At 43.8% G+C, this 12,952-nt stretch overlaps 1 protein-coding gene across 1 annotated transcript in view; it reads left to right on the top strand.

The window, feature by feature from the left end:
• The first annotated feature begins 3,371 nt into the window (after positions 1 to 3,371).
• LHFPL4 (LHFPL tetraspan subfamily member 4) overlaps positions 3,372 to 12,952 on the top strand; it is a 30,582-nt gene continuing 21,001 nt past the window's right edge. Inside the window, exon 1 of the mRNA XM_072598572.1 lies at positions 3,372 to 4,286. Coding sequence (XP_072454673.1) covers positions 3,881 to 4,286 — 406 coding nt within the window. The 5' untranslated portion in view covers positions 3,372 to 3,880. The remainder of the gene's footprint in view (positions 4,287 to 12,952) is intronic.

The raw sequence follows: 12,952 nt of genomic DNA on the forward strand, positions 1-12,952 counted from the left end.
CTCTTCTGTATCTCTTTCTGACCTCGTGTGAATTGACGTTCCAATAACATGGCCAGCCCATTCAAGAGTTACACTCCCTGCAGTATAGTTTGGATACTTGGTAGATCATCTTGAGAAAGGACCTCAGTGTCTGGTACTGCTGGTTGATCTTCAGAATCTTCTTAAGATAATTCACATGGAAGTGATTCAATTCCCTGGCATGGCACTGGCATACTGTCCAGGTTTCACAGTCATACAACAATGAGGTCAGTCCAATGGCTCTGTAGACCTTCAGCTTGGTAGTCAAATACCTCTTCTCTCCCACACTTTCCTCTGGAGCCTCCCAAACACTGAGCTAGCTCTGGCAATGTATGTGTCAACCTCACCAACAATGTGTACATCCCTAGAAAGTATACTGCTAAGGTAAGTAAACTTATCCACAGCATTTAATACTTCTTCACTTGCTATAAATGATGGTTCCATGCATGGATGGATGGTGTGGTGCTGCCAGTTGGAGAACTTGTGTTTTCTTGGTGCTAATTATTAGACGAAAATTGCCACAGGTAGCAGAGAATCAATACATACTCTGGTGCATCTCAGCTTTGGAGGCTGCATTGAGTGCAAAATCATCTGTGAAAACATCACGCATCACCTTTCCCTCCACTTTAGTCTTGACTTGTATCCTTTTCAACCTAAATAACTTACCATCAGTGCAGTAGCTACCCTTGACTCTTCATTGAAAGTATCTGACAAATCTCTTCTTAGCAATGCAAGGATCTAAGATAACTCCCAAAGACTCATGATGGAAAATGCTGTCCACATCCAGAAAAAGAACTATAGAGTCTGAATGCAGATTGAAACATACTATTTGCTCTCTCTCTCTCTCTCTCTCTCTTTTTGTTTCTTCTTTTTTGTACTTTCTCCCATTGGTTCTAATTCTTCTTTACAACATGACTAATGTGAAAGTAGGTTAAACATGAATGTAAACATAGAACCTATATCAAATTACATGTTATCTTGGGATGGGGAGGGGAGAGATGGGGAGAAAATTTGGAACTCAAAATCTTATGGAAGTGAATGTTGAAAACTAAAAACAAATGAATAAATGTTTAAAAAGGAAAAAAAGGTCACCCCTCTGTTATCTTCAGAAAGAGGAGATGGTAGGATAGAATTATATCTTCTTCCTTAAATTTTGTTATTGGAAGGAATGTATTTTTTAGGTTCAATCTAACTTTTGACTTTTTCATTACAGGGAAGAAAGCAGGACTCTAAGCTTTGTATGTAAGTTTTGATCCATTTCACATCAAATGAACACAATATGGCAAATAGCAAAGAAGCCCATTTATCCAACCTTGTAGAAAACAGAAATCAGAGAAAATGTGCATGAGAGGTATATGCCAGACAATACAGAATGAAGGGACTCTCCCTTCAGGAGGAAGGTAACTCAGCTTAACCAAGAAAGAATCCTTGATCTCACCCAAGTGGAAGTTCCCCAAAGTCTCTGATGTAGAAGGTTGGGAAGACTTCCAGCTCTTCTCCCATCAGCTTCTTCCCAGAATCTATTCCTTCAATAATCTGGAATGGGGTTGGCATCTTCCATCACTGCTCTCAAAGCTGGTAGCCAGAATCTCTGGAAGTCCAAAGAGATTCAGAGATTTGAAGAAAATCGAAGAGCTCGAAGAATATTGAAAAGACTGAAACTCTGGCATCAGGCATTGATCTCTATCAATAAGGATAAGTCCTATACTAGTGAGTTCTGGAACTACAGTGAGTCACAAATCAATCTGTTGTCTATCTCTCATCTTAAGGTGATATTTATATTCTAATTTTCATTTTATTTATTTGTTTGAATATCTTCAGTTCAATTTGTCAAATATTTATCAAGTTCTTGGTAAGTGCAGGCCCTGAGAGTATACAAAGATTAATAAAATGCTGTCTTTGTCCTTAAAGACCTTACAATCTTGGAAGAGAAGAAGAGGATGTTATACCTACACAAATTAAGACACTAGCTGTGTAACTGTGAATAACAACCTTTATGAGGCTCAATTTATTCACCTGTCAAATGAGGTTAATAATATTTATATTACCTATCTACCTCACTGGGTTGCTGTGAAGAAAATGTTTAGTAAACTTCAAGGAGCTATATAAATGTGAATTATTGTAATACAAAGTAGATCCTTACAAGTGCTTGGTAGGTCAGAAAGATCACTACTGCAGCACTGTAAGATCCCTAAGGTGAGACAGAAACTTCCCACAACTCTCTTTGTACATAGCGGTCAAGAATTGTTGAAGCAGCAAATGCATGAATGAATAAGGTGTGGATTGCTCTCCACACTGCCTAGAACCTGGAGAAGAATAGTAGGAAGAGTCCTGAACTTGAAGGCAGAAGGCCTGAGTTCAAATCTCAGATCTACCGTTCACTACCTGTATGACCTTGAACAAATAACTCAAGCTCTCTGAACCTCAGTTTACTCATTTGTAAAATGGGGGAGTTGGACTAGATAGCCTTTAAAGTACCTTCCAGCTCTGTCATTCTGTGATTCTACGAAGCCCATTCTGGACAATTCCATTTTCTCAGCAATCCCAAGGACCAGGGAGACCCATCCCGGTGAAGCTGGGCCTGGAAGGAGGGACTCAGTTCAGTCTGGGGCCCCAGGGGGCATCTCAGGGTTGCCGAAGAACAGAGCCCAGTCGAGAGGCGGGGCAACATCCAGTGAGAAGACAGTCTGTGGTGGTGGGGAACCTTTTCAGGATTCTGGGACTACAGTGGTCTTGGCCGCACCCTCCCCGCGACTCTGTGAATGAAGACAGCGAAGGTACCTGGGAAGGTGTGGAGAGGTCGAGGGTCTGCGAAGGTGCCCCGTTCCTGTGGGCGGCCCAGACCCTTTTCTTCCCATCCCCTTCCCCTCAGGAGCCGCTAGACTCAGGAAGGCCAGAGGTAGGAGCCTACAGTCAGAGCCAAGGCGCACCCCCTAGTCTAGCTCTCCCTACCCTCCTCTGCCCCACCTGCACGGGGCAGGAGCGCGCCTCCGTCAGGGGCGCGCCTGGGGAGGGGGGTGGTGACGGGGACGCGCTTCGGCGCGGGAGCGCGCCCCCGGGGGAGAACCGGAGCAAAGATGGAGGCCGGGCCGAAGCTGCCGCCAACGCTGAAGCTGCAGCAGATGCTGCTGCCGTCGGGGCCCCGGAGCCGAGGTGCTTAGGTTCTTCCTACCCCTGGGCCTGGGTCCGGCGCACGCGGTCTCCCACCCCAGGCCGGCCCCCCTCTGGAGCTCCAGCCGCCGCCTGGAGACTCGGACAGGTTCGTCTCCCGGCCCGGCCCTGGCCCTGGCCCCGGCCCCGGCCCCGGCCCCGGCCCGGGGCCCCGCAGTCTCCTCCGCCCGGCCCGCCTCCTCGGGGTTCGTGGCTTGCTGCTGCGCTGCTGCCCTCCGGGCCTGGTCCCCCGGAGCCCCTGCTCTTGGGCCCCGCGGCCCCTCGCTCAGCTCGGCTCAGCTCGGCCCAGTGCCTGCCCGGCTCCCCACGCCTCCAGTCCCCTCGCTCTGGCCTCCCCCCAGCTCCCAGCTTCTCCCCGTCCTTTTCCATTCCCCCCAGCTCCCTACCCCCAGCATCTTCTCCCCTGGGAAGGCTTTGGGCCTGGGTCCTGGGGCCCCCCCTCTCCCAGCCCCAGCCCCTCTAGTCTTAGGGCCCTTGCCCCGCCTCCCCTGTTCTTCCTCCCCTCACTCCCACCCCTCAGCCCTGGGGTTCCAGGCTCTCAGGCCTTCATTTCCTTAGCTCCCTCCCCCTCTCCCCGCCCCACCCCCTCTCTCAGTTCCCAGTCTCCTAACCATCAGGTTCCTGGCTCCTGGTCCCATAGCCCAGTGCATCCCCGCTCTCACCTTCTATCCCAATCCCAAACCCTGCCACCATGCTGCCATCCCAGGAGGCCTCGAAGCTGTACCATGAGCATTATATGCGGAACTCGCGGGCCATTGGGGTACTGTGGGCTATCTTCACCATCTGCTTCGCCATCATCAACGTGGTGGTCTTCATCCAGCCCTACTGGGTGGGCGACAGTGTGAGCACCCCTAAACCTGGCTACTTCGGCCTCTTCCACTACTGCGTGGGGAGCGGGCTAGCTGGCCGGGAGCTCACCTGCCGTGGCTCCTTCACCGACTTCAGCACCATCCCGTCTGGGGCCTTCAAGGCGGCTGCCTTCTTCGTGCTGCTGTCCATGGTTCTGATCCTGGGCTGCATCACCTGTTTCGCCCTCTTCTTCTTCTGCAACACAGCTACAGTCTACAAGATCTGTGCCTGGATGCAACTGCTTGCAGGTAGGAGGGTGGAAGTGGCCATGGGAGGAAACCTGGGGGACCCCAGGGCCCAGGCCCAGTGGACTTGAGGGTTTCTGCCTCCCAGACTCCCTCCAAGTCTGCTTGTGCTGGCCTTGGGGGTAAGTAGAGGTCTCTGGCTCTAACAGATGAGGACTTAGGAATACACGTTACCCAGGGTTGTCAGTGTCACTTCTTAAAGTCCCCCTCACCTCTTCTACCTGATCTAGTCATTCAGGATCTGAGAGTGTGGTGCAGAGAATACTTCTGAGGAAGTCCTATTCTTTGAGCTCAGTCTTTGAGGTTAGAGTATGAATTAGAGTATAATGGGTGAGCATTATTTTCTATGGCAATAGCTGTATTTGTGAGTTAAAGTTATGTTAGGGGATGGCATGGGGGGAATGAGTGTAGAGTATATATGTGTTTGTATTTGTGTGTAGAGTATATGCTAAGAATACAGTTCAGTGTGTGACTGTGGAGGCTGTCTGTGAGAGAAGTATGTATTTGAAGTGTGAATGTGGAGGGTTATGCAGTTAGGGAGATTTCTTAAGCATCAAACACATACTTGGGACACCCAAGTTAGAATGTATCACTCATCAAAGTGGTTCTCTGGGTCTTGTATTCTTCAAGGAGGGTACTGTTAGCTCACAGAATCCTTTGAAATATCTTGCCAAAGCATTATCCTTAGCCAGAGAAGAGGCTGTTGGGAAAGAGGACTGATTGCTATGAATGTCTTCCAGAATCCATTAGAGTTACCCTTTTAGACTGGAAACAGAATTTGAAGACTCAGCTCCTCCCTGCATTTGTCTGAGTGCGTGCATGGATGGAGGTGGGGGTGGAGTAGGATGGTGGAATTGGGAGGTGGGGGAGGAGGCATAGGAACAAATGGAAGTGGTTGGGGGAACCTCATCAGACTGGGATGGATAGAATGAGAAAGTATTATTTAATAAAGAGACCAAAACTTCTCTAGCCACATGAGGACTGTCCCCTTCAAAGCAATCACCTTAGAAGGCCACACACACGAGTCTGCCTTGCTTAACACATTGTGAGAAATTCCTTTTTGGAAACTGCCTTCTGAGCCTATGACACATTTTAACCACATCTCAGTGATGATAAATCTTGGTCCTTTGAAGGTATATTTTATTTTTGGAAGTAAGATAAAGTTAGTCAAAGTCAAAACATGTAGATAATATTGTTGAATAAGCTGGAGAATCTTGGTGTATGAGTGGTATATGTGTGTTTGTATATATTTTGTGTGTGTGTCTGTTTGTATGGATGGCAGTATTGATAAAAATGAGAAAGGACTATAATATGAGGTAGATTTTCTTGTGTAATTTGACTTTGAAGGTGATTCTTAAAGACAGGTTACAACAAAGTTATGAGGAGTGGCAGTCTTGTTAGAGTAAGTACAAAGCTCTCCCTCTACTCCACCCAGTGACTGCTTTGGTGGAGATAACACTTCATAAATCTGAATCTGTTAAAAAGAGAGGTCATCACTCTACAGTTATCCCTCATATTATTTTATAGACACACTTGAGCCTGCAAATAGACCAGTGTAGGGATAGGCAATGTATCTTTTCACTTACTATCTAAGTTGGAACCTTTGTGGTACACAGAATGAGGATTCTGACTTCATCATCCTTTTTTAGATTTGCATTTCATCCTCCCCTCCACCCCAAACCCCTGCCGACCCCTCAGTGGCAATCTGGACAATAGCTATAGATGGTTGCTAGGTCCAGTATTAAGGTCCTCAACCATTCTTTGGGAAGTTTTTGATGCTTTAAGGATTTCCTGCTGATTTCCTAGTCCTCAAATCCTCCATAATCCATGGAAATTTAATCTTGAGGATTTGACATTTTTTCTGGTTTGGTTTCTGTTGTCTAGGATCTTTGAGCAATCACAGATTTACAAAACATTAGGACTAGAAGAGACTTTAGAGGTCATCTGGTCCAACTCCCTAATCTTACAGATGAGAAAACTGAGACCCTCAGAGGCACAGTAACTTGCCCCAAGGTCACACATATGTGTGGCAGAGCAGCAAGTAAAACCCAGATCTCCTGAGTTTCAGCCTTCATGATCTTTGTATTGTGAGAGCCAAGGAGGGGGCAGAAAGAGCTTAGGAGTTTGATCCATTTGCTTGAAGGTATCTGGGCTCTTAGAGGCTGAGATCCTGTTTAACTGATAAATTCCATCTCCTGGGACACCATTTCATCTAGACATTTTGCAAGTCCCCTAGGAAGAAAAGAATGCAGTCATTCTTTCAGAAACTATAGCCAAGGATATAATGCTCATCTCTGCATTGGTTGGTATATGGTACTCTACAATCACTAAAAGGATGTTCATATCCATTTTCTTATTCTGTCCTCACCACAGCCCTTCAAAGCATAGAAGCACATTGTTATTGCCTCTTTTTAATAGATGAGGAAGCGGAGACCTAGAGAGTTTAAATGCCTTGGCCAAGGTCACGTAGTAAAGTAGTGGCAGAATCAGGATTAGAACCTTGATCTCTTGACTGGAAAAGCAGTGGACATTCATATATTTAATACATATTTATTGAATAAATATTTACATGTGTATGGAGGCTTATCATCTGGTAGGCTGCAGGGTGGTGAATTTTTTGGCCATGGCTGCTCTTAAAGTCATCTACTACGATTTAGAAGGGCTGTAATCTGTGTCAGTGGAGGGCTTTAATATTAGTGAAATCATAGGTCCCTGAAATATTGAAGTATGGGAGCTGTTTCTTAAAGTTTTCAATACTTCCCATAGCCATGTGCTATGAGAAATAGTCATTAAACGGGTGACATTTATATCACACTACACAGGTTTCAAAGTACTTTACATGTATTATCTCATTTGATCCTCATTATAATTCTGTTAGGTCATGAGTATGAGTATTAAAATTTCTATTTTATAGATGGTAAAACTGAGGCTCAGAAAGGTTAAGTGATTAGTCCAAGATCTTACAACAGAAAGCAAGTTTCTTGAATTCAAATTCAGTCAATTTTCTTCCACTACATTATACTATTTTCCATTATATGAAGAAGTCTTAAGATGAGCTTTGCCTTTGCAGTTTAGTTGAGATTCATTCTGAGTACGTGTATGCAAGATATTTGTGTATATATATATGTGTACGATCTGGTAAGTCAAGAGACCCAGATTCATGCACATACACACACATACATAAATATATTGCATGTATATGTGTGTAGATATATACATTTGTATTTGTTCTATACTGATGATTTCATTGATGTTGGGAGCTTCCAGGGAAGAGAGTTACTCAACCAATATAGATCAGCACTTCTTCTGCAACTTACAGTCTTAGTAAGTTTTCTGGGACATTCAATTCAATTCAATAAAAATATATTAAAGTAGCTACTATGTGCCAGACACCATGCTAAGTGCCAGGGACACAAAAGAGGCGAATGACAGACAGTCCCTGACCTCAAGGAGATCACAATCTAATAAAGGATTCGACATGCAAACACATATATACAAAGCAATCTCTATACAAAATAAACAGAGAATAACAGAGAGGAGACACAGGAATTAAGATGCTGGGGAAGGTTTCCTGTAGGTGGTAAGGTGTTAGTTGGGATTTAAAGGAAGTCAAGGAGGTCAGTAGTCAGAGTGGAGGAGGGAGAGCATTCTAGGCATGGGGGAAAGTCGGAGAGAATGCTCAGAGCCTGAGATGGAGTATCTAATTCATACAACAGTCAGTAGGCCAGTATCAGTGAATTGAAGAGTGTGTGTTAGGGAGTAAGGAGTAAGAAAACTGGAAAGGTAGGGGGGGCTAGGCCAAGAAGGGCTTTGAATGCCAAACTGAGCATTTTGTATTTGCACCTGGAGGCAATAGGGAGCCACTGGAGTTTATTGAGTAGGAGAGTGACATGATCAGACTTGTGTTTTAGGAATATAATTTTAGAGGCTGAATGGAGAATGGATTAGAGTGAGGAGAGAATTGAGTAACGCAGCCCCACCAGCAGCTATTGCAGTAATCAAGCCCCGAGGTAATGTGACTTACTTATGGCCACATAGCTATTATGTGTCAAGATGGGAACTAAAGCTAGGTCTTTTTGGATCTATCCACTGTGCCATGCTGTATTAGACAAACTGAGCACTTAGGGATGTGTCATAGTAACAAAGTGGTCAAAAAGTACCAACAGGTCATAGGAAGGAGGGATCATTTCTGGTAGATTGGGGTGGAAGGCATAGGTGGAGAAAGAGGGGAATGGGGAGTCAGACAAAAAGGAGTATGACTTGAACTGAGCCTTGAGGAATGAGTCATTTTTATAGGGGGAGACACAGGATGGGAGAATTCAAGAGAAAGAAAATGGTACAACAAAGGCCCAGAAGGAAAACCACAAAGCAAAGCTTGAGGGACAGTAAGTGGATCACTTTTAACTGGAGCAGGGTAGGGGGAAGGAGGAAAAGAGAAGTCTGGAAAGGTAGGTTGGAGGAAGTTTGTGGAAGGCTTTGGAAGCTAGGATGAGGAGTCTGGTGGGATTTCTTTCTGTAGGCTATGTGTATGTGTGTGTGTGTGTGTGTGACATTCAAGGCTCTCATACATGGGAGTTATATAGTGCAATAATTAATTTAGTTACAAACTATTTTTGTGGGGTTATAGATGCTGAGCTGCTTGTCTTAGGGAGGAGCACAGTGAGAAACAGAAAAACCTCGTAAGGTCTCTCAGCAACTGTAGACAGTATCTGAAGCATTTTGAAAGAACCCTTAGATGCTCTCAAAAAATCAGTCTCCTGGGCCATTTTATTCCCTGCATTAGGCCACAAAATAGGCAGAGTGGGCAGATACATAGTCAAGTGGGCTGTGATCTTTGATAAAGAAGTAGCAGGGAGGGGCAGCTTAGCCCCACAACCCATCCACTATTTGAATCTGTTTGTGAGGACTTGAGGGATATGCCTGAGAAAGGAAGACAAGATAAGTGTTAGGCAGAAGATAGTCAAAGGTATCAAGGTCAATTATTTGGACTCTTTTGCCATGTCAACTTTTGGTACAATTTACATAGTTATAGATAATGCTTGTGTGTGGGAAAGAAAGGGTGAGAGCTGGCCATAAAGTCTGAGAAAAGCTCTGGGTCCCATTACTGGGGGGATAGACCCAGCTCTACTGTGTGGATAATAATGGGAATGATAATAACAAAAACAATAAGAAGAAACATAACTAGCCCTTATAAAGTGCCTACTATGTGCCAGGCACTGTGTTAAGTAATTTACAAATATTAGGTCATCTGATCTTCACAAAATCTTGGGAAGTTGGTGCTATTATTATCCCCATTTTACAATTGAGGAAACTGAGGCAGATGGAGGTGAAATGACTTAATAAACACTTGTGTTGCCCTTTTAGGTTTGTAAAGCACATTATCTCATTTGGTCCTCACAACAATTCTGTGAAATATGTATTGCAAGTGTAGTTATGCCCATTTTACAGAGAAGGAAACTGAGGCACAGAGAACCTAATGTACCCAGGATCACACAACTAGTAAGTATCAGAGAGTGGATTCAAGCCTAGGTCTCTCCTGATTTCAAGTTCATCACTCTTTCCTCTATACCACACCAAGCTGATGAGCAATGACTGAGGGTCGGTTAGAATCAGGGAGAGGAGAAATAAGAGGCTTAGGCAGTTATGCTAAGTGAGACAGGAGATCCATCTGGCACCTGCTTTTCTGGATCTCTGGTTCAGAATTGTATGTTGCCTATTTAAAGAAAATAAATACAAATGCAGCGTAAATATCCCAAGTATGATCATTAGCTAGTTTATGCTCTGTTATTTTAATACAGAATTTTATTTTGTGAAAGAAAACAAAATAAAAAGAACTAAGGTTCATGTAGTCCATACATCTCTATCATCACTAAAGGCCTGGACTTGACTCCTTGGTGACACTGTCTCCTCCCCTTCTTGCACACCTTTCAGGTGGTCTGTTCCCTCTTCTGTCCTAAGGCTGCCCTTGGTGTTCACTTTTCACATGATCTCATCTGGATAAGCACACTGAGGGGATGATGGCTCCCCCTGGTTCCTGCCTGAGAGGGAGAGGAAGGGAAGGGGAAAAGAGAGGAAGAGGGGGAAGGGAGGAAGGGAGGCAGGAGGAGAAGTTGAGAATTATACAGGGAATTAGGGAAAAGGAATTGGGAAAAAGGGTGAGGGAAGGAATAAAATAGGGTAAGCAAGCTATTAGGTGACTAGGTGCCTGCTGTGCCTAACTTCTGGAAATAATGGTGCAACTTTCTAGAATTTTGGGAAACTAAATTAGAATTCTATAACTCTAGGGTTCCAGTAAATAAATAAAGAAAACATTTGAATTATCCTCCTCCTGGTCCCTTGGGCAAATGCCTCAGCATGATTAATGACATCATCTTAGATAAGTAAAAAAAAAACAAAACAAAACCTCTTTGGTCCTCAGTTTCCTCATCTGTCAAATGAGGTCTTTAAATATTAGGGGTAGGCAAACTATAGCCAAATTCCTGACCCCAATTCCCACTGCTGCTGCCGCTGCCTATTTTTGTATAGCCTGGCAAGGTAAGAATGTTTTTTACATTTTAAAATACATATTTAAAAATGTAAAAAACATTCTTAGCTTAACAGAAACAGACCGGACAGCATGAACTGTAGGATTCTTTTCATTTCAGAGATTCTATAATTCTGTGGTTCTAATGGTTGGGATAGGATTAAGGCTACTATCTCAGAGCATCTCAGCTGGACTAGTGTGCTAGGGGTCAAGGGAAATCTCTGTAATTAGAAGGATGGGATGAGATGGGATAGGGGAAGGAGAAAAGCATTGTTATGTATTACCAGGCACTGTACTAGCTAAGTGCTTTACAAATATTATCTCATTTGATCCTCACCAAAATCCCATATGGTAGGTGCTGTTATCATCCCCATATTACAGCTGGAGAAAGCAATGAAGATAGAAGTTAAGTGACTTGCCCACAGTTAAGTGTCTGAAATCAAATTTGAACTCGGGTCCATCCTGATTCTGAGCCAGTGCAGACACACTGTATTCCTCAAATCTCCAATCACTGCCAACCTAATTTAGGTGACCTCAGGTCTGTCCACGACAGCCTAGAAGGTAGGTACAAAAGGACAGTTTGGAAGAGGGAGGGGTGGAATGGTACTGAAAGGAGAAGAGATACCTCCACTTTGTTTTCCTGGTACGTAGGTGGGAGGAGGAGAGAAGGAAGACAGAAAAGTATTGATTTATGAGATGAATATATATATGTACATATATATACATATACATGTATATGAACTTCAAGGTTTCTATAATTTATTTACTTATTTATCTATTTATGGCACCAGTCCTCATTGACTTTTGAGCTGACAAAAGATCCTAGAAATCTAGTTATCTGAGGTTTACAATTGGCTCTTCCTTAGGAATGGCTCTGCCCTGACCCTTCAGGAGATCTTGCTTTGAGCCCCAGACACTTGTGTTACCATAGACAAGACACTTTCCCTTTCTGAGTTTTTTTCATTTGTCAAATGAGAATATAATACTTGCCTTACCCACCACACAGCATGGTGGTGGGGAAAGCACTGTTCTGCTACATCCTGCATTTACAATCTTGGGCAAGTCATATCATCTTTTTTAGATCTCAGTTTCCTCATCTGCAAAATGGATTGGAAAGCCTTGAAAGCTTACTCTAGCTCTAAATCAAATTCTCCAGGTATTAAAATGTGTTATTATTAGTAATAATGTGGTAGGTCCTGGGCCTTCTTCTAGCTATACTCCTACTTGGTGACCTCATCAGCTTCCATGGACTTAATTATCATCTCTGTGTGGTTGATTCCCAGATCTATATATATAGCCCCTATCCTTCTCCTGAGCTCTAGTCCCATAACACCAATTGCCTATTGGACATTTCAAACTGGATGTCTGATTGACATCCCAAATTCAGTATGTTCAAAACTGAACTTATAATCTTTCCCCCTTCTTTCTCCCACTCCTTTTCTAAACTTCCTGATCTCTGTCAGTCTTTGCACAGGCCAACCACCATGTCAAGAATACACTCCTTGTTCACCTCTGCCTGGTGGAATCCCTAGCTTCCTTCAAAGCTCAGCTGAAAAGCCACTTTCCATTTGCCATCTTTCCTGATCTCCCTTCAATGGTTAGTGACCCGTCTCTCTCAACTACCTTGTGTTTATATTTATCCTATGTATACTTATATTTGTATATGTTGCTTCTCCTGATAAAATATTAGTTTCTTAAGAGCAGGGGCTATTTAATTTTGTCTTTGTATCCTCCAGCTGTCTAATACAATGACCAACACATAGTAAGTGTTTCAACAATGCTTATTGATTGGCTAGTTTATCAAGTGTGTAGAGCTCAGGTGGGCCATAAGTTGTGGGCATTGGTAGACCTTCACCTGCTTCATCTGTCCTGATAGCAATTCCCCATTTTCACTTGGAGTTGCTCCATGACATGTGTGACCCTTGACTTTTCATCATCCTGGAAGAGGCTAGCATTCATCCACCAGAAGGAGATTATGAGAGGTGAGCAATCCAAGGAAGCTGGAAAACTCAAGTTTGTAGATTACCCAGACTTTATGGACATAGCCTTCTGAGGTTGTGTTTATTAAGGCTTCTCAGAAATCCTGAACTTAGACAATCCCTCAGGAGGTTAAGACATAGCCTTTCTGGAAAGAGCCTCTGCTCTT

This window comes from Notamacropus eugenii, chromosome 3 (genome assembly GCF_028372415.1).
Source record: "Notamacropus eugenii isolate mMacEug1 chromosome 3, mMacEug1.pri_v2, whole genome shotgun sequence".
NCBI classification, from domain to species: domain Eukaryota; kingdom Metazoa; phylum Chordata; class Mammalia; order Diprotodontia; family Macropodidae; genus Notamacropus; species Notamacropus eugenii.